Source organism: Oryctolagus cuniculus, chromosome 19 (genome assembly GCF_051225735.1).
Source record: "Oryctolagus cuniculus isolate XC-2025 breed Fujian yellow rabbit chromosome 19, ASM5122573v1, whole genome shotgun sequence".
Lineage (NCBI taxonomy): Eukaryota > Metazoa > Chordata > Mammalia > Lagomorpha > Leporidae > Oryctolagus > Oryctolagus cuniculus.
In genome coordinates, this window is record NC_142885.1 from 8,266,456 (window position 1) to 8,292,221 (window position 25,766).

Here is a 25,766-nt window from a genome sequence, read left to right on the forward strand (position 1 = left end):
TGCACCCACATGGGAGACCTGCAGGAAGCTCCTGGTTGCGGCCTGGCCCAGCCCTGGCCAGTGGGGCCCGTGGGGAGTGAATCAGCAGATGGAAGATCTCTCTCCCTCGGTCACTCTGCCTGTCCCAGAGAGAATGTGGAATGCAGCTTGGTGGCTCCTCCGGAGTGAGCACAGTGCCCCAGCACTCCGGGTCTCCAGGTCTGTCCCCAGGGTCTCACAGGAGGGCCTCAGGTCCCCGTTTGCTGTGTTCATGGGAGCCAGAACCCCCCCAGCGCGAGCGCGCTCCAGCTCGACAGACCACAGACTTGCTGGCAGGAACTGGCTCGTGTTGCTGTGCCCCCGTGAGCCCAGGTCCCGCAGGGCAGGCTGGAGACCGGGGAGCCGAGGCCGGGTGGAGGTGGGACGACTCCTCCATGGGGCCGCCGGTCCGGCTCCAGACTGTCAGCTCTTTCATCCGAGTCTGCTGATGTAAACCTTTTCCAGGTGTGGTTAGGAGCAAACCAGCCAGCCCGGCACCGTCCAGAGTGGCCTGCCACCGGCGGCAGGACCGTGGCCGCCTCGGGTTGGCACACGGAGGTACCAGCCGCAGGGCCTGGTGAGCACCGATACCCTACGGCCAGCCCAGCGGGGGATATCCCAGCGTGTGCTCCAGCCAAGAGAAGTGAGCCAGGCACAGACGGCCCCGCACCTGCACCTCACGGCGATCATGAGAAAGTGGTGGCGGCAGAATTGACAAGTGACCCAGTGCACACATCCCCGTGGCAAGACTGAGAGAGAAACAGGAGAAAACCCACCCCGGCAGAGCCAGCGCTCAGCAGACCCTGCCCGTCCTCATGCCCCTGGAGACACCGCCACAGGCTCCGACAGTCCCATGGCCACGCCCGAGTGACAGACGCCGCACGTGGAAAGTGGTGAGTTTATTGCATATGTAACAAAATGAACCTGACCTCCCGGGGCCAGCCTGTGTGCCAGTCGCTGTCTGCTTTGTGTTTCCAGCGGGCTCCATGACCACATTAAATAGAACTAGGATTTCTTTAAATACTTTTGATTTTGACATAAAACAGAACATTAGTGTACAACTTTCACAAAATAAATCAGCAATAAAAACAGTGGGAAGATTAACAAGGATAGCAGCAATACTTAAAAACAAGACATTACAAAATAAATTAAAAATACATTATAAAGTGGTTGAGAAACAAAAATAAGCAAATTTTAAAAATTCATCCTATGTTTCGGGAAGGCTGCCGTGGGCACACCCTGGTCTCCGCCTGTCCCCACGGCGTCCCCGGCCGCCGCCTGGCAGGGCGGTGGCTGGCTGCATCCCTGAGTGTCGGCTGACGACCGCTGGTGAGGCGGGCCCGGGACCGCGAGGGGACGACACACGAGATCACACGGACCCGTCCACGTGGAGCGACCGGGGGCTTGGACCAGATGCCCGCCACGGCGTTCTTTGGGGTGGTTTGAAGACCAAACCATGGTAGGAACTGAAGGCTCCGGCAGTGCAGTGCCCCGCAGTCTCTCTCGCCACGCGACCCTGGCTTCCTTCGCATACTACCGCAGGGCTGGGGCCTGGGGCCCCACGGGAAGGAGCCGCAGAAGCCGACAGGCAAGGCAGAACTTGGGAACGAGGCCCACGGGGTCGCCGGGACTTCGGAACGCATGGAATCTTCCTCCCCCTTCAGGCCCACCTGGGCCACCTTCTACCCTGGAGCCTGCAACGCAGGCAGTGCAGCGCCCGTGCCCACCCCAGCCCCCCCCGCAAACCAGACTGCGCCTGTAGGCCCGGTAGCAGCCAGGGCGGCCACGGCGGACGCCCAGGGCCCAACTCAAAGTCGACAGCAGTGAAATGTCTTGAGAATGAACTACCCTGTACTCTTCCCCGCCCCCGCTCCCAGACAAGAGAACACACCCCCCCGGGGAACCCGTGTCCACAGAACTTGGGCCGCTTCGTGAAAACGAACACTGTTGAACTTCTATGCGCAGTGGAAATGGGCTGGAAACGTTGGGGTGGCCTGGCTGTGGCCTCGCTCCGCCCAGGAGACACCCGGGCGAGTGTGACCGTGTGCGCCCCCTGCCTGTGACACAGGGACCGGGCGGGTCTGCCTGCCTCTGTCTCCCCACCACCCGCTGCTCTGCTCTGCGCTTTGGTCGCTTCCTCGCGTGGGACTCATTGAGAAACCTTCCCATGGGATAAAGAACGCGGCGAAGAAGGGGGAGTTGGTCTCGGGGTGGGAGACATCGTTCAGCCAGGCTCCCGGACAGGAAACAGCCCGGACCTCAGGCCCCCGGCGGGGCACCAGCGGCCGGTTCCAGACCCTCAGTCAGCGGGGCCAGCGAGCCTGGCCGCCACGTGCAGGCCACCCCCGCAGAGCGTCCGTGCGACTGGGGCGAGAGGCTACGCCGGCCGCTTTATTTGATGGGTGATGGAGGGGAGAGGACTGTGACCAAGATGACGGGTGGGAGCCACCAACCCAAGTCCCTGCTCCCTCCCTCCCCGGGGAGGAGGAGGGAGACGACCCTGTCCCTTGGGTTTCCGCCATCCCAGGGCCTCCGCCCGCGCTGCGGGAGGCGCACAGACGCATACGCTGGTCTGGTGGGCGTGAGCTGGAGTCGGCTGCCTGGGCTGCTCCTCACTCCACGGCAAACCCACAGGTCTCCTCCACCGCGGTCAGCAGCTTCTCGTAGAGCTTCTCGTAGGACTCGTACGGGGGGATGTCGATCCGGTTAAAGCTGGGGGACAGAGCGCCGGCGTCACGGCCAGGACAGGCTCAGTGGTGAGCCCAGTCCCGCCCCCCCCCCCCCCCCCAGTGCAACGGTTTCCCGGCTTCCGCAGCAAAAGCAGTCTGAAGGCCGGCAGGCCCTGGGGTGGGAGAACAAAGCCCACACCTTGGGGCGTGCTCGTCTTCTGTCTTTGGGGGGAGGCACTTCTCTGTCCCGGGAATCCAGACCCCACTAACCACCTACTGCATGGTTGTCCAGTCCCCTGGGCCTTGATCTGAGACCAAAATTGTGTTCTCGGGGAGACCCAAACTGCTCCCCAAAGGTGCTGCACCACCACATCCAGGCCCCGAGAGTCGGAGATGCCCGGTGGTTTCCTGTTTCCGGGGGACGTACACTTCCCGGGCTGATGCAGAGAAAGCCCTCGGTAACACGGCTGCTCTCCTGTAACAGGTGCACGGCCCGGCGTTCAACGACGAAGCCTCGCGGTGCAGGGCTGGCGCTCCTGGAGCGTCCCCCATGGCCACTTACGCATTGAACCATCACCGCACGGAAGCCAGAGGAGAGGGGCTGGCGGGCCCGCAGGCACATCCCGGTCCTGAGCGCCACAGCCACTCTGGAGGCAGGGCCACGACGCCCTCACCCCCGGGCCTGCCTTCGTGTGTTACCCATTTCACAGATGCGGACAGTCGGGCTAGGAAGTCAGGTAACCCACCCGAATCCCACCTGGGGGCTCTCAGCTCCAGAGAGGACCCTCCAGGCCTGCGCCCTGGCCACGTGATGGTGGGCCCCTGCTCGGCTCGTCCTACAGAGGGGGCCGATGCGCGGTGTGCGCAGAGTGGGTTTTTGCAAATCCTTCGCCCCGGCTAGCAACATGTAAGCCTCAAGGGAGGAGGTCCAAGGCGGGAAACGGGGCGCAGAAACGCCCACTGTGGGAGGAGCCCCGCAGGCCTGTGCGCGCGGCAGCCAGGACGCCTCTCCTGACGTGTCCTGGGGGCACAAACACCTGAAACCCTGTGCTCACCACACACAGTCCTGCACATGCAAACAGCCGGGACCAGGCGCAGGCCCGGGGCTTCTTACCAGGTATGCGCTTTGGGGAGGTTGTCTGTGTTGGCGTCTATCAGGTGGATGGTGAACAGCCGGGGCCCTGCGGCGCCTGTGGAACCTTACGGTAGAACATTCTAGTTACTGCGCTTCAGAGGCAGGCTGTGCCCACGCCCTCGCCCACGGGCACCGTGTGCTTGGTGGCTCGGCTCCGCCTGTGTCGCGGGGACAGCAGTGCCTGGGCAGCCAGCTCACGGGTGGCAAGGGGAGCTGGGAAGGACTGGGTGGCCCAGCAGGGGGCACCACGGTAGGGGCTCAGCCTGGCCTCCCGGGGGCAGCTGGGAACTCCAGGTCCTTGGTCTGTGCCAGGGGTCTGTCAAGGTCACAGAAAATGGAATCACAAATAGGAGCTTCTGGTGGTGAAGAATTCTTGAAATCCATGCGGTTTTCTCAACTCATGCTTTGGATTCCACTTTTCCGTGAACTTTGAGGTCCCCTCAGGTCCACGGCAACCGAGAGTTCGGTGAGCTGCCGCCCAGCCCAGGCACGGGGCCAGCGGGCCATGCTCTCCTGGGCCTGGCTCCTGACTCCATGGGCTTCACCCGCAGCCCAGGCCGTGGGGCCGCAGCTGGCTCCCCCTCAGCTGCCCGGTGGGGACCCCGTGCCTGCTTCCAGGGGCGCCTGCCGGGTTAGAGGCCCGAGAGCCAAGCAAACAGCGCCTCAGTTTTCCGGGGGAGCTCCGGTGCCCCACCCCACCTGCGCACCAGCCCCGCCTCCACGTCAGTCACCTTGCAAGGCCTTGAAGCCTTGGAGCGGCACGCGCGTGGACCCCGTCACGAACTGCAGCAGCCGGGCCCTCCGCTCCTCGTCGAAGGTCTCCACCGCCTGCCAGAACCAGCGCACGATGTTGCTGTCGGCCACGCAGTGCTTGAGCCGCGTGTTCGACTTCCAGTCGTTCAAGTCGATCTTGTCCAGGCCGCCTATGATCAACTGGGGAGGGGGTTCCAAGGCGCCTGAGCTCCAGAAGGGGGCAGCCCACCCCGCAGCGGGCGTCTGGTGCCACCCCCGGGGACCACGAGGGCAGCTGCAGCCCGCATCACACCGCCTCCTGGGATCCTCAAAGCTCCAGGGCGCGGGGCTCAACATCAGCTGAGTCCCCGGGGCTGGGGACAGACAGGCGACATGGCACTGTGGCGGTGACAGGGAGGCCGGGGCCACCAGAGGAGATGGCAAGGCCGTGACCTTGGCTGAGGGGGGAGGGGAAGGGGGAGCCGGCATAGTGGGGGATTCTCCCATTTCCCCTCCAGCTTTCCCAGGGCCTCGCCCATGGGCTCATTCCCCTCCCTGCTGCAGGTGGCCGCACAGGCGCCAGCCGTGACCTCAGGTGCGTCCAGGCCGCGGCGAGGGCGCGCGTACCTCCAGCTCCTTCTGGTCGAACGGCTTCAGGAGGTGCTGAGGGATGAGCTCGCTGAAGCCCTTCTGCAGGGCTAGGAACTGGGCCTCGATCCCACGCATGAACCGCCAGTTCACGTACAGCCTGTGGGGAGGCGCCATTGGAGGCCGGCCGCAGGGGCGGGGCAGCAGGTGCAGCCGCCGCCCCCTGCTGGGGCCCAGCCTCCCTCTGCGTTCCCGGTGAGTCAGGCCCCGTGCAGGCTGCTCCTTTGCTGGGAACACCAGGGGAGGCTTAACCTGTGACAGTGACATCGCGGGCCTGTGCGAGGACGCCCTGGGCAGGCCCACGTGCTCTGACCCTCAGTGCAGGGGCCTCGGTCTGTGCCCCGGGGAAGAGGTGCGTGACAGGATGCCGGGAGCCCTGCCAGGGACCACAGGGAACCCACCAGGCCCGCTGCTGGCCCCGGGGCTCACCACCCGGGCGCCTCCATGCACAGCCCCCGTGGACAGTTGGTGAGGAGGCTGTGGTGGCAGGTGCTCCCGGGCCGGGCAGCCTCCCGCGCAGGGGCCATTACCGGACGTATTCTTTCTTGTTCTCCTCCGTGACGGGCACGTTCCTGCCGTTGGGCTTGAGTTCATGCTGAAGGAGCCGCCCGAAAGCGTTGTGCTCCACGCAGAACGTGTGGTCCAGCACCGGCGTGATGTCATTCTCCCTGCCCAAGGGAGGTGGGGTCAGGGAGGCAGCGAGGGCAGCACCGCGGACGGGACCACCCAGTGTGGGGCCAGGTGCTCTCAGGAGGGGTGTCTCCACCAGCCTGTGACCCGGAGACAGGCAAACACTCCCCGCAGCCTTTGGCCCTCACAGGGGGAGGCCCTGCTTCAGGCTAGGGCAGGGGAAGCGCAGGCCCCGGGGGGGCCCAGGTCTTCCACCAGAGCCTGCAACACCTCGGGTTCATCTTGTCCCTGCGCCTCCTGCTCTGGGATGGGCACTGGCAAAGCAGTTAAACCGCCCCTCCCCCATCGGCGTGCCTGGTTCAAGTCCCAGCTCCTCCACTTCCTGCTCACACACCCTCTGGGAGGCAGAGGTGATGGCTCAAGACTTGGGTCCCTGCCACCAACGTGGAAGACCTGGGTGGGGTTTCTAGCACCTGGCTTCAGCCGTTCCGGTCCCAGCTGTCGTGGACAGTTTGGGCATTAATCAATGGATGGAAAAATCTGTCTCTGCTTTTCGAATACAATGAAAATAAACAAGTTTTTGAAGAGTGTTTAGGGTGATTCTAAAGCAAGGGTGACTAAATAGTGATTTTCGTCTGCACAGATGCCTGGAGACATGGAGGACAGCTCCTCTCGCCCACGCCACGCAGGCCCCAGGACTCGCCTGCTCCCATTTGTGGCCAAGCCTTTGCAATTCAAGGCAATGACAAAAGAAACCAGGTCATGAAGAGGAACGGGCCGCCACACCAGGCGGAAGTGGGGCCACTGGTACTGTGGTTCTGGCTAAATCTGCTTGTTGTCTGGTTGCAATGGCTTTTCCAATTTCATATCATCCCCAAAACACAGTCTCCAAAAAGTTCGTGGAAAACCAAGGCATGGATAGCAAAGTTTTTTGTGCCACAAAACCCTGATGTTTTAAAAAAAAATTTATTTATTTGAGAGGCAGAGAGAGAGGTCTTTGATTGCCAGTTCACACCACAAATGGCCACAACAGCCAGAGCTGAGCCAATCCGAAGCCAGGAGCTTCCTCTGGGTCTCCCATGTGGGTGCAGGGGCCCAAGGACTTGGGTCATCTTCCACTGCTTTCCCAGGCCACAGCAGAGAGCTGGGTCAGAATCCGGCCTGGCTACTCTGCTTCCAGGCCAGTGCTCCCGGGAGGGCAGCCGATGATGGCCCAAGTGCTAGGGCGCCTGCACCCGTGTGTTTGGAGTTCCTGGGGCCAGGCTCCGGCCTGACCAGGTTTGGAGAGTGAACCAGTGCGTGGAAGATCTCTCTCTTTCTCTGCCTGTCAAACACACACACGTTTGGCCCTCTAAGCGTGGCGTGGCAGGCACTGAGGACCACGTCGCAGGCGTGAGCGGGCACTTACAGGATCCACACCAGGCGGAAGTGGGGCCACTGGTACCGTGGTTCTGGCTAAATCTGCTTGTTGTCTGGTTGCAATGGCTTTTCCAATTTCATATCATCCCCAAAACACAGTCTCCAAAAAGTTCGTGGAAAACCAAGGCATGGATAGCAAAGTTTTTTGTGCCACAAAACCCTGATGTTTTAAAAAAAAATTTATTTATTTGAGAGGCACAGAGAGAGGTCTTTGATTGCCAGTTCACACCACAAATGGCCACAATGGCCGGAGCTGAGCCAATCCGAAGCCAGGAGCTTCCTCTGGGTCTCCCATGTGGGTGCAGGGGCCCAAGGACTTGGGTCATCTTCCACTGCTTTCCCAGGCCACAGCAGAGAGCTGGGTCAGAATCTGGCCTGGCTACTCTGCTTCCAGGCCAGTGCTCCCGGGAGGGCAGCCGACGATGGCCCAAGTGCTAGGGCGCCTGCACCCGTGTGTTTGGAGTTCCTGGGGCCAGGTTTGGAGAGTGAACCAGTGCGTGGAAGATCTCTCTCTCTCTGCCTGTCACACACACACACGTTTGGCCCTCTAAGCGTGGCGTGGCAGGCACTGAGGAGCACGTCGCAGGCGTGAGCGGGCACTTACAGGATCCACACCAGGCTTTTGTGCAGCTCCGGGTCCACCGACTCCAGGTCCGACAGCTGGATGGGCTTCCCCAGCAGCTGCTTGTAGAAGGGGACCGTGAAGCCCCCGTTGATGTAGTGCCCGTGGAACACGGCCAGGCCCATGATCCGACCCACGAAGTGGAAGTAAGACAAGTGGTCCTGCAGGGGGCACCAGAGAACACCAATCTGTCAGGTAAGGGCTGCAAGAGCTGTCCCGGAGCAACCACACGTGGACGCAGTTACCCACGAAACAGAGCTCTGGGGAAGCGGCCAAAGCTGAGAGCCCGCCTGTACACAGCAGCAAAGCGTTCTGCATGCTCAGACCCCTTAACTGCTGCGTAACAGGTGGGTGGGGAGGCAGCAGGCCGAGCCACTAATACGCCGCATTCCACATCAGCGCCGGGTTCCAGTCCCGGCTGCTCCACTGCCGAGCCAGGCCCCTGCCACCGACGGGAGATTCAGATGGAGTTTCTGGCTCCTGGCTTTGGTCTGATCCAGCCCCAGAGGCTGCAGGCACTTGGAGTATGAACCAGCAGTCGGAAAATCTGTCCCTCTACATTCTGAATAAACAGGTAGGCAGCTAAGACAGATTTTTTTTCTTCTGATACAGGGTCCCCGGCTCAAACATTTTTGCAAACTTTGAGGTGACGAGAGCAGAGAACCTGGCCGAGCTGGGAGGCTTCTCAGCGCAGGACCCGTGCACCAGGCAGTCCACGCCTGGGGAGCCGGCCCTGTTCCTGCTCGCTGCCCTCCGACAGCCGCAGAGCATGGAGCCCGCTTCCTCCCCGTCACCCTCCCCAGCCCACACGCAAGCAGGAGGAGAAGTTGGGAGCTGGGAGGAACAGGCGCGCAGAGGAAGTGAGCACGCGCGAGCCGAGGCAGGCCCCACCCCCTGGGAAGATCAGCCACGCCTTCCCTTCCAAAGGCTCCCTCCCATCCATGTACTCAAGCAGAGCTCCTGCCTGACCGTGCCACGGCGAGTAAGGCTCGCTTCCCGGGGCCACACTTGTGGCTGATCAGCCACTAAGGCAGCGGCCATTTCCGTCACCCTCGGTCAACAGCCAGCTCCCCTGCTGTCCTGACACCACGCCCAGGAGGGGAGACTCCCCAAGCCGCCCGCCACTCACGGGGTTGATGGAGGAGTCGGGGTTGATCTGCAGCATGTAGCTGTTGTCCGTGGAGTACTGGAAGAGCCCGTAGTAGGGGTTCAGCATCTCGTGGCACAGCAAGTAAAGCCACTCCCTGGGGAGAGAACACAGCAGAGAGCTGGACGCACGCGTCTGGGGGACCCATGGCACACAGGAGGGGCCCAGCAAGCACTCGCCAACACCCGAGCCTCCCCTGCCACGGGTGTTCTCTGAACACTGCAAAGCCACACTCCCGGCGACGCGGTCAGCAGCACGCTAGGAGCCCACAGCAGCGCGGCACGAGACCGCGGCAGTGGTTAGCTAGGGGTTGGCGCTCTGGGCCGTCCCCATGCTTTCTCCTACTTATCTCTAGATCTTAAGTCTGCAGCGAGGGGCAAGCATCTGGGCCAGCGGCCGAGATGCCCACACCCCCCATCTGAGGCCCAATCCAGCCTCCTGGGAGGCAGCAGGGACCCAAGTCCCGGGGTCCCTGTCACTCACACTGTGTTCCAAGCCCTGGACTTCAGCCTGGCGCAGCCCTAACTGCTGCAGGCATTCCAGGATGGCGGATGGCGATCTGAGCCCTTCTCGGTCTCCCTACCCGCCTCTCGAACAAGTCTTCCTTCCCTACAGTGAACTTCATGAAACGCATTCAAGTCTGGGGAAGTACAGGAAGGACGGCTGAGGGGCAATTTCTGCTCATCCTAGTCATGTTAACTTCTTAATAAACATTTACCACTTTCATAACTTAAAAACATTAATTCTCAAAGTTTCGAAATCTGGATGGGGTACTAGGTACGAGTTATTTCCTAAATTCTTTTCATGCTTGAATCTTTTCAATATTTCAAAAGATAACCCTGCAAAATTAAAAATAAATCAAAGTGAGAAGTGCAATGATAGGGTTCAGCTGCTGTGGTCCGGCCGTGCCAAGGCCAAGTTCAAGGGACACCGGGGGCAGCTCTGCGACCAGCTCCCGTCAGACGGATCGACCGCATTCCGACAGCAGCCCTGGGGTTACTGCACCATTTCTTACTCTGACCAACAGAATGAGACAGGACCAGCACGAATGCAAACAGTCGCCCAAGGAGCCTGCGCGAAGGCACGCGTCCCAGTGGACCCCCCCCCCCGGCCCCCTGGAGGGCGGAGACCGCGAGCCCTGCGCAGCGAGCGGCAGACACAACGGCTCAGCGCCCGTGTTTTGAGTCACCCCTGGGTTTGGGGATTTCGACTTGAGAAGAAGAAGCTTTTGCGGAAAAAGCCAAGGCTCCACAGCTGTGTAGACAGGAAGTGAGGAGAACGAAGCACATGCCCCGACCGCGCCCTGGGTGGGCACAGGTGCATTTCCACGTGTCCCGGACACGGAACAGGAGAAAGAGAGCGGACGGCCATGACCTCGACCCCTCCAGGAAGTCAAGTGCACCGATTCTCACGGCAGATAATCAGTGCGCACATAAACGTGCAAGACGGGCGGGGGTCCTGAGAGTTTACGTGAAATCAGCATTATGAAACATGAACGGATTTCAGAAGCTCTTGCACCAAAATAAATGTCCTTTCACCCCATTTCCCCACGCTGTTTGGACAAGGTCATCGAACGCCTCTGCAGTTCTCTGGGGCAGGCACAACCCCAGCCAGACACCAGGAGCTTGCGGGCTGAGGCAACACGGTAAGGGCACACCGCAGGCGGCGGCACGGCCAGGACAGCACCGTGCAGACTCTGGTCACGGAGCACCCGCCACGGACGCGCAGGAGGCGTGGAGCCGTGCCCAGCCAGCCTTGCTGCTCCCAGGGGTGCCCAGGCACACCTCACACCGGCAGGAAACTGAAAGATGTGGAGACACTGAGCCCCTGAGACACCTCCAGCTTCTACACGGTCCTAGAGCCGAACTCGGAAGCAGCTGGGTGTGGGCGGCTAGGACAGACACGATGACCGGGTGGGAAGCCGCTCACCTGAGAACATGGACACAGAAACCCACACCCAGGGCGAGGAGACCGGAGCGGTGTTAGCAAGGCTGAACCCAAGTTCCAGCTGGTCAAAGAGAGGCACGGTTTCCAGAGTCAACGAACGGCAGGGTTACTTTGCTCACTGTTGTATGCCTCAGCCAAGGTCCAGCATCAGTAAGTATTCACTGGTTAATGAATGAATGAATACAATTTCCATGGGGCAAATAGAGCGTAAGGGTGCTCTCCAGGGCTGGCGCTGTAGCCTAGTGGATAAAGCCGCCACCTGTAGTGCCGGCATCCCATACGGGTGCCGGTTCTAGTCCCGGCTGCTCCACTTCTGATCCAGCTTTCTGCTATGGCCTGGGAAAGCAGTGGAAAGATGCCCCCAAGTCCTTGGGCCCCTGCACCCCCGTAGGAGACCCAAAAGAAGCTCCTGGCTTCAGATCGGCACAGCTCCGGCTGTTGCGGTCATCTGGGGAGTGAACCAGCTGACAGAAGACCTCTCTCTCTGTCTCTAACTCTCTCTGTAACTCTCAGAAAGTAGAAGGGGGGAATAAAAGCAGAGAGATAGGAAATAAGAGAAAAGATGAGAGGCATAAAGGATTTTTTAAAAAATGAAGCCTCGCGTAAGGGAAGAAGGAAACTCAGGAACGTCCAAGTGTCCACACTGGCAAGCACGCCATAGCGCCCCGTCTCTCCCGCTGAGCAAGATGAACGGGCGAGGCTGCGGCACCGAATGCCGGGCGGAGAACGAGGAGCATGGAAGTCCTCTTGGGAAAAGGGGGGTCAGGAAGGTGTCTCGGCGACAGACAGAAAACCAAGGGCGCTGGCACGCTGCCTCAGGCCACAGAGACACTGCTAACGCTGGCACTTCGGAACTGGGGGCCAGACAACTAAGTCAAATCCGCGCCACACCGTCTCTCGGGCCATCGGCGCCTGAGGGACCAGCACGCTTCAGGCAGGTGCTGGCCGGCGGACAGGGGCAGGACAGGACCTGGGAACTGCTGTTGGTTCTGTTCTCTGCTACTCGGTCAATCGTTTGCCTGACGTATCCTGACAAAACGTCCAATCCTTACTTTACCAAATTCCTTCGACACAATCGTAATGTCCACCCCCCCCCCCCGCCCGCTTTGCCCCCTGGGAAATCCTCTCAGGAGCAAACACAGGCGCCTGGCACATGAACTTCGGGAGCAGGTCCGTCCGTCTCAGGCTCAGACACGACAGTACAAGGCGCTGGGCTTCCAAGTTGAGTTCTAGCTCGACAGGAAGCGCGTCCTGATGCCGCCGTGCACCTGCTCTCTGGAAGTCTAACTGCAGGGAAGTGCGGAGGCCCGGGGGCGCTCCGAGAGGGGCACCCCACCTGCCTGAGGCACGCTGCCAGCCGCGCAGGCCCCGCCTCACCTCGCCACGCCGCCGTAATCCAGGCCCTCCTCCCCACGGAACTTCACCATCAGCCGCTTCTTCAAGTCCTTCGGGCGCATCTTCATTATCTGGCGGTAAGACTCCTACGTGAGAGGGGACAGTCTCAGAGGCCGGCGGGCGCGGGGCTCACAGCTCTGGGTACGGGGCCCCGTCCAGGGAAGCTCTAGTGGGTCCTGTGTTCACGCGGCTTCTAGGACAGCCAGCAGCCCTGCCCCCACAGAGGTGACAGCAAGACAAAGCCGGTGTCAGGCAGCAGGTGGCAGCAGGCCTCGCGGAGACCGACGCTGCCTTCGGCACGGTCACCGAGGACTGAGGACGACTGTGGTCCCTGGAGCCGGCTTTCTCGACACAAACTGATCCCAATGCTCTTCCCCAACAATTTATGTCTCATTCAAGTCTGAATGTAGGGAGCCCGGGGCCTGCTTTCGTAGGTGACGGGAAAGACTCCCCCACTTGCCCAGTGGCACAGGGAAAGCAGGCTTCAGGGAGAGACAGCAGCCCGCCCCAGGCACGGCCAGCACCCACCAGCCGGCGCCCCCCGGGACGCCTGCAGAGTTCAGGGAGAACGCACCTCCCCCTGATTGACGCTTAACCTGACGCAGTCCCAATGCCACCACGAGGAGGCCGAAGGGACGAGGAGAAGGGACCTGGCAGCACAGTGCCGATCGCTCAGCGCCTTGCTATCCCTGGCAGCCATCCACGTCTGCTCCACGTGCCAAACCGGGCGCCTTGTCTGGTCCACGCCCTCCCCCCGACTCTGCGGGCCAGCCCTTCCATGACCCCCACCAGGGGGGCAGGGCATGGCCTGATCTGCTCCCCTTTTTTCTGAGAGGAGAGCCCGCCTGGGGGGCCCTGAGCGCTGCACGCACGGGAGGACTGCGGGAGCACCCACCAGTCGCCGTGCCGAGCAGGGGCGCCCCGAGACCATCGCGTGCTCGGCTCTGCCTTGAGAGCAAGTGCAGCCCCGCCTCTCCCCACAGGCCTTGGCCCTGCCCCCCCGGGGGTTGGGGGGGCACGCCCACCAGCCCAGGGCTTCCCGGGGCTCCGCAGCTCCACCTGACCGGCAGTCACACGCAAGCCCGTACCTCAAATATTTCTTCTCGGGAAACCTCGATGCGGCAGTGGCCGGCCTGCGGCTGCTGCAGCGACAGCTCGTGCCTGAGGACTTTGAGCTTCTGGACGAGGTCGCGTTCGTACCTCTGGGCAGGGAGCTCCTCGTCCTCCACCGAGCCTTCGCTGGGCAAGGGCAGGGGCTGGCTGGGCTCCTTCAGCCGGCACTGGTGACTGCGGAGGGGAGTGGCCAGGTCACCCACAAGCAGCAGCGCCCTGCCCGCCACAGCGCCGGGGGCGAGCCTGTCACCCACCACCTCGCTTCTCTACATGGGCCGGCACGGCTGCCAGCCACCATCAGCCTGAGGCAAGTCGCGGAGGGCACGGTCACGGGGATGCCCACTCGCTGCACCCGTCAGTTAGGACCACAGATGAACGGGGAAACCGGCCAGGGCCCGTCCTGCACAGATGAACGGGGAAACCGGCCAGGGCCCGTCCGTTAGGACCACAGATGAACGGGGAAACTGGCCAGGGCCCGTCCTGCACCCGGCAGGCCCCGCCTTGGGCATGAGTGTGGCGCAGGGCTGATGGGAAACTCTAGAGTTCATGAACGGCGGAGGGAGGCGGCACGCTCAGAGCCCATGGCCGAGCGCTGTCTACCGGCAGCCACCCCGCGTCCTGATCCCCGAGAGGCTCCTAGCCCGCGCCTGAACGCCCAGACTTCCACAGGATACAGGGACGAGCACGAGCAGGCGACAGGGGGCGTCTGTCTGGGTCAGGCCTCGCCGCTCACGGGAGCTCAGCGACAGGAGCCCGTGGGAAGCTCCGTTTGGAGAACACCGACCGCGGGCCCACGGCCGTGCCCAGGCCCGCGTCACCCAGAGACGATGGGTACAACCCAGGGGCTCCGCGGGCGCGGCGGCCGCTCGAGCAGGCTTACTTCATGATGTGGTGCAGCCTCGGGTCCGTGAACTGCGTGGTGCGGTTATTGTGGTCGACGAAGTAGATCCTGCCCGAAACCGTGCTCCTGACTTCCCAGCCGGGGGGCAGCGGGCCGAGCTCATCACAGTTCACGCTGTTGAGGTCTCTATGGGGACGAAGACACAGACAGGTGCGTCCAGCTGCGGCGCCGGGAGCCACCGAGGGCCCCGGCGAGGCCCAGGGTCCGGGCCTGGGTGCCACGGACCGCGGCAACACCCAACAGACAGCGATGGCAGGGAACAGGGCCTCCCCAGGGGTCAGACTCTCAGAACGGTGGGAAAACGCCTGCATTCTCGGGTGCAGCGCCACGCCCGGGGCCGGAGGCTTCCTCGCTGAGCGCTCCTGGGGGCTGACCATGGGGCAGCGCGCACAGCTCCGCCGGCCGCACCCGCGCCAGGTGACCTCCTCTTGGAGTTGCCTTCCTGTCAAGCGACTGTTTTCTCCTGCCAAGCCTGGGACCGGTAATTTCACTGCGACCCCCAGGCCGAGGGGAGCGTGGCGTTACCGACCACGACGCTGTTCCAGTAGCCCCAAAGCCTGCCCGTTCCCTACAGGGGGTTCTAAAACACCTCGGTCATTCACTGCAGGTGTAATGCGTCCACGCTGATTAGAGACACTGAATCATAAACTCAACATAGACTTGCAAAATCACAGACAGGAAGCGTACTCTCAGATGGAACAAATCATGAATAGAAATCGTATTAAGTAGTGATGCTAGTCTAGGAAGAAAACAAAATAAAGGAGAGGAAAGCAAAGCAAAGCGAAAAGAAACTTAACTCCGTTACAGGGTGGGGCGGGGGTCTCTCTGACCTGGGCTCAGCTGTATGGCCTTGGAGAAGGAACTCGTATAGAAAAGCTTCATCTCCCCCAGGAATGGTCCCCAAGGGACTGAGGCGATAGGGACAGTAAAGTAGAAGAGAGAAAGGGTCACAGCGTCTGTACACTTCCTTCGCAACTCATTATTACGGAAAACTTTATGCACATTACAACAAGAAAAGCAGAGAGACCGTCACGATCCACCAGGCAATCAACTTCCACACGTGGCGTCTCCCGGCCAGCGACCCCAGTGCACCCCCCACCCCGACTCAGCCGAAGCCAATCCCAGACAGCTCGTCGCTCACGAGTATTCTGAGTTTAGGACGCTGCTCAAGCTCTGCCGCGTGCCCTTGGGCAAACCTACCTGGGTACCCGGGGGTCGTGCCACGTGCTAACTCCGGTCTGTGTGTGCAGAAAGTAAACTTGCCCCTGCACTGTGGTTCTTTGCTCTGCGCAAGAAATTAGGGGAGACACTTAGACAGGTTCAAGCCCAGGACTCTGGTGACCTTCGCACAGACGCTAAGCTTCCTTGAAGCCGCAGGGAGGAGGCGGACAAAGGCTGCGGCTCGCCTCTGCCCGCCTCTGTCGAGGTCCACGCCCCGGCCAGATATTCCCTCGCAGCTCACGTTCCCTGCACCGTGGCCCCACTGAGCCGCCGCCCTGCATGGCCCTCCCTGCCAGCATCATCCACCATGGGGGCTGCTCTCTCCAACGAGCCTCGGGGACCCCCACACTCCCGTCCAGAGCGCCTCCAGTAGCCGCCCTGCCACCACCGCGCTTCGCTGTGGTATTCACCCCCTAGAACGTCCACTTCCTTTAGGAGACGGGGAGACTCCGCGAGGGCGCAGCAGGTGCCGGCCACTCACGGCTGGCTCACGGGTCACCATCTCTTCTACAAGGCCGCGCAGGGCCTCCACTCCTCCGTAGTGGAGGCAGGTGCACATTACCACAAACGCTTAGGACAGAGACAAACTCGCGCACAGTCCGCAGCAGACTCGCTCACCGTAGCCTTCGGGCAGTTCCGGGGACTGGTGGCCGTGGGGTCGGTTCTGTGGCGTTTGGAGCGATCCTCGGACCTCGGGAGTCCGCAGCCGTTGGGCCTGAAGTCTCTGATCTTGACTCGGGGATTCCACGAACCTGCAGTTCCCGCCGCCGCCGGCGGCTCCAGGGCCATCCGTGTAAGGGGCTGGCTCCTCCATGAAGCAGCTGAGCGGCCTCCCAGGCCCCGAGTCTTCGTACACGGTTCTGCAAGGCAGAGGCACAGAGCCGATGGAGCGCCATGGACGGTTCGGGCCTGGGCCGCGGCTGCGTCTGTGCTCTGTGCTGTCAACACTCAGCGGTCCCATCTGCAGCTCAGCACACCCCACTCAGACAGAGACGCACCCTGTGCAGAGGCACGTGTGGTCTCGGGGCACTAAGTCCCGCCCTCAAACCAAACCTGGCCCTGCCAGAAGCTCGGGAGACGAGCCTGGCCTTGTTCTTGACTTAAATGAAACCCAAAGACTCCGTTCCCCTTTTGTTATACGCTACAGCGGGCTCCTGTTATTGTAAAATTCCACGAGGCTGCAGGAGCTCAACAGAGGAGACAACCCAATCTAAGAGGCTGTTTTCTCTCACAACCAAATACTTCGCTAAAATCTCTTAATACTGAAACATGGCAGATACATGCACACTGACTGAGGGGCTGCGCCCGGGCCACAGCGGCCACGGCCACACTGCCCAGCCCTCCCCTCTGCCCGCTTACTTGGAAAGCTATTCCAACTCCTGGTCACCTCGGCCTTCCAGATTTCCGAATCGATCTTTACAATGCAAGACCTTTTCCCGCTGTCCTGACTCAAGCAGCGCGTGCTCCTCTTTCCCAGGCATGGAGTTCCTCAAGGGCTCAGATTGTCCCTGTCGCCTGCTCAGTCGGGGCCCGGATGGAGCCGCACGCTGCATTTAGCCGCTGCGGCTCGGTGTCCGCTACCTCCCTGGTACCCGCGTGGCCTGCAGGCTACCTGTGCGTCCCTGAGTGCCATTCCACGTGCTGCTTACGGCATCTGCTAGGGGCTGCGTGACCTACTGCTCGTGCCGGGGTTTCCGAGCTGCGCGTGGAGGCCACACCCTCTGTGACGTCATGAACGCGCGCACAGCAGCCTGCCTCTGCCCGAGGCCCGCGAGGACTGCAGACTGGCGGCCGCGCCCAGGGAGGGCGGGCTTTACGGGGTCTAGGGGTTTGGGCTCCCCGCAAAGCATCCTTAGGAGCTCCTGGGTTCCTAACCGATTTCCTGTGTCTCAAGTCACTGCGGTGAGAGATGTTCAGACTGTCCCATCTGGCCTCTTTCCGGCATAACCCCAGTGGTCCGTACAGCCTCCTTTGTGGACAAACTGGATCGTTTGTCCCAGAGTCCCGAAACGCACCTCGCGTATTCCAGGGTTCCTGGGGCCGTAGTCGTACCTACCCTTCATTTTCTAGTAGTCCCCTGCAGTCTACCACGGACCCGCCGGTGCCTATCCTGTCTCGTGTCTGTAAACTGACTGGAACAGAAAAGAACGGCGTGGGTTACAATCCAGCGGTGTTTCTACAATTGTGAATCTACAATGCATGTGCTATAGTACACACAACAGGGCACCTGTTCTCATGCTCTCCCTCCCTCCTTCCCCCTCCCCCATCTCTCTCTCTTCCCCTCCCTCCTCCCTCCCCCCACCACAGGGGTTCCCCAGGCAGCACTGTGCCCCAGCAGTTGGCAGTTGCGCCCACCACACATGGTAGCGGAGGACACAGCTCACAGATGCGGGGCGGGAGAGGACGCTGTATTTCTTATGCTCTCCATAAACAGCAGTGACAGTGACCGTAACTTTCAGGATCTGACAGCGAGAGCTCTTCCGCTCCCTGCAAGGTCTGGCTGGATCTAAGGGTTAATTCTCTGTCTGATACAAACGCTAAAGACAGAGGCTGCGTCCAGCTGTTCACTTCCCCCAGCACTCCGCACAGGCCAGGAGAAACGGCAAGAAGAAACGCAGTGGGAACTAACTTTTTTGCTGTGACGGTTCCCAGCGTGCTGACCTACTGTCCGCTTATCTCGGGTCAAGGCTACTTGAGACGGCGCCTGGAGACCGCGGAGTCGCGGTACTCCCGCGGCTGCCTCTGATTCCCTGCAAAGCCACAGTCAACACTGGGACACTCAGAGCCACTTCACAGATAGCTCCCTTTAACCGAGGCCTCCAGCCTGGGGGCATCAGCCCACGTGAGTGGCTCCCTCCCAGCAGGGCAGCCCGCTGACTGTAAATGGCGCCACATGGAATTCTTCCCCATGGCCTTTGCCTTGTGTACACAGGACGGAGACACCGCAGCCCAGCTCTCTCGCGTGTGCGGCCACCGTTCTCATCAGCTACCTTGAGTAGCACAAAGTGTCCAGTAACGATCAGAGCGACATTTAGAAGTCCAACCCTGTCTCTTTCTGCAACTTGGAATGGCAGGGGGGAGGGGCAGGGACTGCAGGGGTGGCCCGCGTGTGGCCAGCTCGTCACGGGTGAGGAAATGACCGGTCAAAGCGTCTCCATACAGATGAGAAAGCTCTTACCCACTATTTGGCCACGAACTGCGTCAGTGTCCGAGGGATTTAGTTTGCATAGATCCAAACGCTGATCTGCAAACACACAATTCAGACCTTAACCCAGGCAAAGGCAACGAGGGAGGAGGGAGGCGGGAGTCCCGCACTCGGCTGACGCCCCGACGCGTCCTCCGCCGGCACCGAGAGGCTCTGGGTCCTTACATCCGGTGTCTTTCAGCCGGCTGACGGCGTTGGAGAGCAGCCGCACACAGCCCAGGAAGCCGGCGCCCTGCTTCTTGTGAATCTTCTTGTGGTTCCACACGCTGATGGTTATGGAGTCCGATTTCCCCACGTACCTGCAAAGACCAGGTTCGCTGCTTCACAGGGCTTCTGAGAGAGGCCTTCTCGCGACATCCCATCTCATTGCAAAGGAACACTGGCTCTCCCCCGACCCGCGCACGTGCACAGACACACCCAGCAACGTCAGCGGGCTGGGCGAGGGCGGCGCGCCAACGCAGGGGCAAACGTAGACGACCACGTGGCGATCGGAACCTCAGACCGGAGATTGAGTCCACGGTAACAGCGCCCCAGGGTGGCGACGGGCTCATAAACCCCACCAACTAGGCTTCACACACAGCACTGGGTTGCATCAAGGGACTCCTTGTAAACCCACACAGCCATTCAGAGGACACAAAAGAATACTAAGACATTCAGTCTCCAGCGGGTCTCAGGGCACGCCGACCAGAGAGAGGAGCTTTGAGGACAGACATTGACAACCGCTTCTCAAGCCACTAATGGCAGCGTGGCGTCACTGACCCAGGCTCAGGCTGTAACCCCTGAAAGTCCTATCGCCACACAGCACGTGTTACTGACGATTGTAACACTACCATTCAGTATCACTCGGACCGAAACTTCTTAGCAAGGGTGCACATAACACAGTGGGCTGCAAAGCGCACTCCTTTTTTTTTTTTTAAATGAACATAAAAATTTGCCTGATGGTTCTAAGACTATAGTAGTACCCAGAATTCATATATTGAATTATATAACTCAATCATGCAAAACTATTTCTTCCTGCACAAGATAGATATTCCTTAAAAAGAAAAAGCGTCTAAAAATTCAGCAGATCTATACAATCATCATGTCTTTTAGGGAAACGCTACAGTGTTCAACAGTCCCCTGAGGCGACAGTGTAGCGTGCAAGGGACAGGAACTAGGGCTTTTTTTTCTTTTTCCTGATAAATGCCCAGGAGATTGAGAAGGACAAGGGGCACTGCTACAAAGCCAGACCACAGAAACCGATGAAACACCGAAGGCAAAAACATCCACGCACATGAACCCGAAACAGGCGATTCACGTTGGTCATTGTCAATCTCTCAGGGCTTCTCTTGAAGAAGCGAGCTCTCCCTCCCCCGCCCCCGCGGCGCCCCAGACGGCTGCGGAGCGCGGCACTCACAGGTCGTAATGCTGGTTCCACTTTGGGTCCAGCGTGTTTTTCACGGTGTCGGTGGAGTGGCACTGGCCAGACCCGTCCACGACGATCTTCGCAAAGGGGTCCGGGAGCCCTGGAGGAGAGAGGACAGCCACGCCCACGCCTGGCTGCGGGCCGCGCAGCCAGCCGCGGGATGGGGACCCCTGTGCCTGTCAGCCTCCAAGCTAAGATGAGCTCCCAGTGGTGAAGTCAGTCATTTCTATTTTGTTTTCTAAGTGGGACAAACCGGTATGCCTTCATACTCCACATCGAAGAGGACAGAAACTATAAAACAGGGTTCACTTCAACTTTTCACTTTCCATGCGTACTGATTGTATAGTGGGGGCTACATGCAGAGAGAGGAAAGAGTTTCTAATAAATTGCATTTATTCTAAGACTATAGTAGCTCCCAGAATTCCCGTGGATGGTCTTTGTCTCACCGCTGGACGCAAGTACTCCCTCTTACTCGGGCACATTCCTAAGCACTGGAGGATGAATCGGGCAGGGTTATGGGATCAGACGGGTGGCGAGGTGGAGGGTTTGAGCCGGACCTAGAGGAGAGCCACCACCCGAGCTTCCCAGCTCCTTGGATGAAGCCTTGGAGCCTAAGTGTCTTCACTCACACCCCGCGAGAGCTGAGCCCCTCACTGGGAGACCAGAGCTGCGTGAACTCAGGGCCTGCAGGCCCCACCCCTCCGTTAAGGAGCGGAGCGTTCCTTGCTTCAGAAAAGATTTCTGTTTTTATAACCCCTTTAACGACAGGGCTTTCACAGTGCGAGTGAATTTCTTAACTGTGGTGGACACTCGCAGCTGTTTTTTAGAAAAGTCTTCCCGTTTGTATCTGAGCTGAGAACACTTCAGCCAGCAGAGAGCAAGGTCCCACAAGGCGGGGAAGCAGAGGCGCCCGGGTGTGGCTGGCCTGGCAGCGGGACAGGTTTCTCGGTGCCACTCGGCAGCTCGGAGCCTTTGAGGAGGCGGCCCCTAGGCTGCGGTCACCTGGGAAATGACACCTGTCAAACCATGATCTCCACCCAGGGAAGAGCGAGACTGGAGAACGCACCCAGTGGGTTTTTAAAAAGTGTAAAGTTTCAGAAACACATGAAGAATAATGTAAGAGGGCAAAAATCGGTGTTTACTTACGGAAGAAGTCCTTCTTTGCAAGGTTCTTGGCACATAACACTGAAAATGAGAAAAAATACGAGGGTTAGCATTTACAGACAAGATTCTCCCCAGAGGTCATCTACATCTGCAATAAGGGAAAAAGTCCTAGAGATGAACTTTGCCAACTGTTCATTTTCTCAAATTCAGGAGCACACGAAACAAAACTTCGGCAACTCTTTCTCCTCAAGCTGGGGACTGGCCATCACCAATAGGAAAGACTTTAGGTTGCACTTATAATCTCACTGAAACACCTTCACAGACGGCCTCTGTGAAATCACACAGGTGTACCTAAAAAAGCCTTCAAATAAAGACCAGAGTATTTTATTTTCATAGCGAACAAATGCACTGTGCATCTTTGCTGTCCTAAAAACCCGATTCTGTAACCGTAAATGTACACTCTAGGATGCAGGAGAGGACGCAAGGGGAGAGTGGTGGAAAGTATGGCGCCCTCTTTAGGGCACTGTGGGAAGCACACAAGGACCTGGCTCTGCGCGGCTAGAGGAGGGACGCAGTTACTACCACTCTGTTGTTCCCTTCTGCACGGGCAGGAACAGGCAGGGTGAGGGGGCACTGACTCACACGGTTGATTTTCAAGGACAGACTGTGTCAGCAAGAACGCATCCATTGTTCTACAAGAATACGTCCACATACTGTTCTAGGAGCTTCTCACTTAGCTGTTTTTATCCAACAGCTTTCCCAAGACACAACTCACACACCAGATGACCCGCCCACCTACGGCGTAAGAAGCAAAGGTTTCTGGTACATGCACGGTGTCGGACAGCCGTCACCACATCGCTAGCACCATGACAGGGAACCCTCGACTCGCTCGGGCCGCTCCTCACTCAACCCAAACTCCCCAGTCTGAGGCAACCACCAAGCTACTCCCTGCCTCTGAGGACTTGCCGGCTCTGCACATTTCCTATAAGTGGGCCCACAGGTGGCCTCTGAGAGCGCTTCTTTCACGGAGCGCGTTTCAAGGTGGCTGCTGCGGTACCACAGTCCCCCTCTGGCTGAGCAGGTGGCACGGCTATACCGCGTTTTCTGTCCACAGCTGACGGGCATCTGCGTTATTTCCACCTTGAGGCTATTAGAAGTAATCCTGTATGAGTTAGGCAGACCTGTGTTTTGTTTCTTTTATACAAAGCCCTTAGAATTACAATTTTCTGAGTATAAGGTTTTTTTGTTTTAAGATTTATCCATCAGGGCCAGCACTGTGGCGTAGCGGGTAAAGCCGCTGCCTGTGGTGCCAGCGTCTCATATGGTGCCAGTTTGAGAGCCAGCTGCTTGCTCCACTTCCGATCCAGCTCCCTGCTAATGCACCTGGAAAAGCAGAAGATGGCCCAAGTCCTTGGGCCCCTGTACCCTGGCTCCCGGCTTCGGATAGGTTCAGCTCTGGCCATTGCGACCATTTGGGGAGTGAACCAGCGGATGCAAGTTCACTTTCTCTCTCTACCTTTCAAACAAACAAACTTTTTTCAGGATCCAGCAGGGAGCTGGATCGGAAGCAGAGCAGCCGGGACATGAACCGACACCCATACAGGATGCCAGCAGTACCGGCTACGCCACAAGGCCAGGCACTGAGTGTAAGTTTCGTGTGTCTTTTAGTGAATTTGCTTCCATTTTATTCTTTTTGAATGCTATTACAAATGGAGTTGTTTCTTTATAACATTTGAGATTGTTCATGGACAGTGTGCAGAAATACAGTGGATTTCTGTGTATTCAACTCTTATCTTGCAACCTGCTGGTCATTTATTGGCCTCAATATGTGTGTGTGTGTATGGATCTCTGCATTTGCTACATATAAGACGTGTGATTTGCAAATAGTTTCTTTTTCCTCTCTGACCAAGATGCCTTTTCTTTTTCTTTCCTGGTTGCCTGGAACATGTAGTACAATAGTGAACACGGAGTGGGCGGAGTCCCTGTCCTGCTCCCCATCTCGGGGGAATTTTCAACCACGGAGCGCGACCCCCACAGGGGGGTTTCCACGATGCTCTTCACTAGTGGAGGGATTTTTCCCTTCTGTCGCTGGTGCGAGTGTTCGGCGCTGTGAGATTGCGCCCGGCACTTCCTTCTGCATCATTTGGTGTTTGTCTTTTGCCTACTGCCACAGTGTAGCACATTAATGGGCCTTCAGATGTTCAATTAACTCCGCATTTTGAGATAAGTTTCATTTGGCCGCGGCGTGTAATCCTTTTCACTCGCTGCTGTGTTCCGATTGCCGGTGTTGTGTTGAGGAATTTCAAGCCTGCGTCCCTAAGGGATCCTGGTCTGCAGCCTTCCTCGCCTCTGTTGTCGCCGTCTAGTTCTGGCATCACAGTGATACTCGTGCTACAAGGAAAGTGGGGCATTGTCCCTCCCCTTCTTCTTTGGGGGAAGACTCTGTAAAGAAGTGGTGCCGTTCTTTAACACGCAGAATTCATCAAGGAAGCCATGTAGCTCCGGGCTTTCCTTTGTGGGAAGTGTTTGAAGTTCCAGGTCTGTGCAGACTTCTCTTCTCCGGCTGGCTTTTGTAGTTTGCGTCTTTGTAGAGATGTGTTAATTTTACCCACGTTATCAATTTGCCGGCATGGTATCCGTGGTGCTCCTTTTTATTTCTGACCGGCGAGCAGTACTGCCCCTTCACTCTCATCTTCCCACCTTCCTTCTCACCTCCGTCTCTTTTGTGCAGAGGTCATGGTTCATTACCACTCTCGCTGCTGCTTTGTTTCCCTAATTACAAAAGCAACGCGTACTTGGAAGACGCAAGCCTCTGAAACCTCATCGCTGTGCATCCCTCAGCAGTGGCCTGGCTGGTCTCGTACGCGTGTGCTTCCCAGTGGACTTGACAATCACTTCAGGGGGGCTTTCAAACAATGACTTCACAGAGGAATTTGAGGGGGATTTTTACCTCTTTACAATACCGAGTACACTAATGCTTGAATCGATGTATCATTTACGGAGACCTGAAGTGAGGTTCTGACGCACTGCTTAAAGCTGTGCACACTTGCCTCCAGGCGTCTTACTGTGAACGGGCTCGCCCTGTCCAGGTGTGTTCTACTGCTCCCTGAAGGGCGGGGAGCTGCTAACTCTCTCTGACATCAATCTTAAGTCAACCCCCTGCGTGACCGTTCCGCACGCGGACCTGTCACTCTCCATTTCCCAAAGCTCTGAATGTCTTGATAGCTGTACAACTCACAAAGCAGGGCTGGTGCTGTGGCGCAGCAGGTAAAGCCACCACCTGTGACACCTGCATCCCGTATGAGCACCGGAGTTTGTGTCCTGGCTGCTCCACGTCTGATCCAGCTCCCTGCTAATGTGCCTGGGAAAGCAGAGGAGGATGGCCCAAATGCTTGGGCCACTACCACCCACGTGAGAGACCCAGATGGAGTTCCTGGCTCTTGGCATCAGCCTGGCCCAGCCCCAGCCATTGTGGCTATTTGGGGAGTGAACCAATCGATGGAAGATCTATCTTTCCCTCTCCCTCTGCCCTTCAAATAAATAAATCAATCTTTAAAACAAACTCAAAGGTATCTAAAACTGAGGGTGAGATTTTCCCACTCGCCCAGGATCTGTTAGCTCAGAGAATGTCTGCAGCCACCAGCACAAGCCAGAAACTGTGTGTCGTACTTTTGCTCCACATTCCCTCTCCACTACGCTGATTTCTTAGCACTTCCACCCTCCTCCCATCCCCCAGCACCTGTCCCGACAGAGAGATCTTTCCAAGACTTAAACCTCAGAGCCTGCATCACAGTGCAGAGGGCTAAACCGCCATGTGGGGGGTGCTGGCTCCAGCCAGGGCTTCTCCACTTCCCATCCAGCTCTCTGCTGTGGCCTGGGAAAGCAGTGGAAGATGGCCCAAGTCCTTGGGCCCCTGCACCTGTGTGGGAGACCCGAAAGAAGCCCCTGGCTCCTGGCTTCGGATCGGCGCAGCTCCGGCTGTTGCAGCCATCTGGGGAGTGAACCAACAGATGGAAGACCCCTCTCTCTCTCTCTCTCTCTGCCTCTCCTGCTCTCTGTGAAACTCTGACTTCCAAATAAATAAATAAAAGATTTAAACCTCCTCATGCCTCTTTCCTTTTTAAAATCCACAGTGGCTTCCCATGGCCAGCTCCAGACCTGCGATGCTCTGCCTGCTGCCTTCCTCACCTCGCCACCCTCAAACACTATCCACCAATTCTGGGCCCTCGTTTCCTGAGGTGTTGGCGCGAGACTGCTTCCGGGTGGCATCATTCTGCTTACACGGCTCGAAGAACCATTAGTGATCGCTGTTCGTTTTACAAGGCTAGCAATGGTTTCTGTGTAGGCTCATTCCAGCGGAATCTGGTCACGACACAGAGTGGAGAAGGTCTCCGCTCTGCGGCCACAAAGGTCGGGCGGGGTCGTTCTGAGCCTTACTGAGTGGACGCCGTGCCA

General features: G+C 58.8%; 1 protein-coding gene across 5 annotated transcripts in view; it reads right to left on the minus strand.

The window, feature by feature from the left end:
• Positions 1 to 902: 902 nt before the first annotated feature.
• SMURF1 (SMAD specific E3 ubiquitin protein ligase 1) overlaps positions 903 to 25,766 on the minus strand; it is a 107,846-nt gene continuing 82,982 nt past the window's right edge. For 2 of the 5 annotated variants that reach the window (XM_051847769.3, XM_070064391.2), the window contains exons 2-19: positions 21,354 to 21,392; positions 20,199 to 20,307; positions 18,968 to 19,101; positions 18,776 to 18,841; positions 17,654 to 17,729; positions 16,216 to 16,457; positions 15,577 to 15,661; positions 15,207 to 15,284; positions 14,356 to 14,502; positions 13,451 to 13,649; positions 12,345 to 12,448; positions 9,003 to 9,117; positions 7,856 to 8,034; positions 5,733 to 5,870; positions 5,182 to 5,302; positions 4,554 to 4,755; positions 3,802 to 3,886; positions 2,486 to 2,730 (exon numbers count right to left, since the gene is read on the minus strand). In XM_051847769.3, the coding sequence (XP_051703729.1) occupies positions 2,631 to 2,730; positions 3,802 to 3,886; positions 4,554 to 4,755; positions 5,182 to 5,302; positions 5,733 to 5,870; positions 7,856 to 8,034; positions 9,003 to 9,117; positions 12,345 to 12,448; positions 13,451 to 13,649; positions 14,356 to 14,502; positions 15,207 to 15,284; positions 15,577 to 15,661; positions 16,216 to 16,457; positions 17,654 to 17,729; positions 18,776 to 18,841; positions 18,968 to 19,101; positions 20,199 to 20,307; positions 21,354 to 21,392 (2,219 nt within the window). In that variant the 3' untranslated portion in view covers positions 2,486 to 2,630. Of the gene's footprint in view, positions 2,731 to 3,801; positions 3,887 to 4,553; positions 4,756 to 5,181; positions 5,303 to 5,732; positions 5,871 to 7,855; positions 8,035 to 9,002; positions 9,118 to 12,344; positions 12,449 to 13,450; positions 13,650 to 14,355; positions 14,503 to 15,206; positions 15,285 to 15,576; positions 15,662 to 16,215; positions 16,458 to 17,653; positions 17,730 to 18,775; positions 18,842 to 18,967; positions 19,102 to 20,198; positions 20,308 to 21,353; positions 21,393 to 25,766 lie in introns of all 5 variants that reach the window. The other 3 variants (XM_051847770.3, XM_051847774.3, XM_051847773.3) reach the window with 3 other exon arrangements.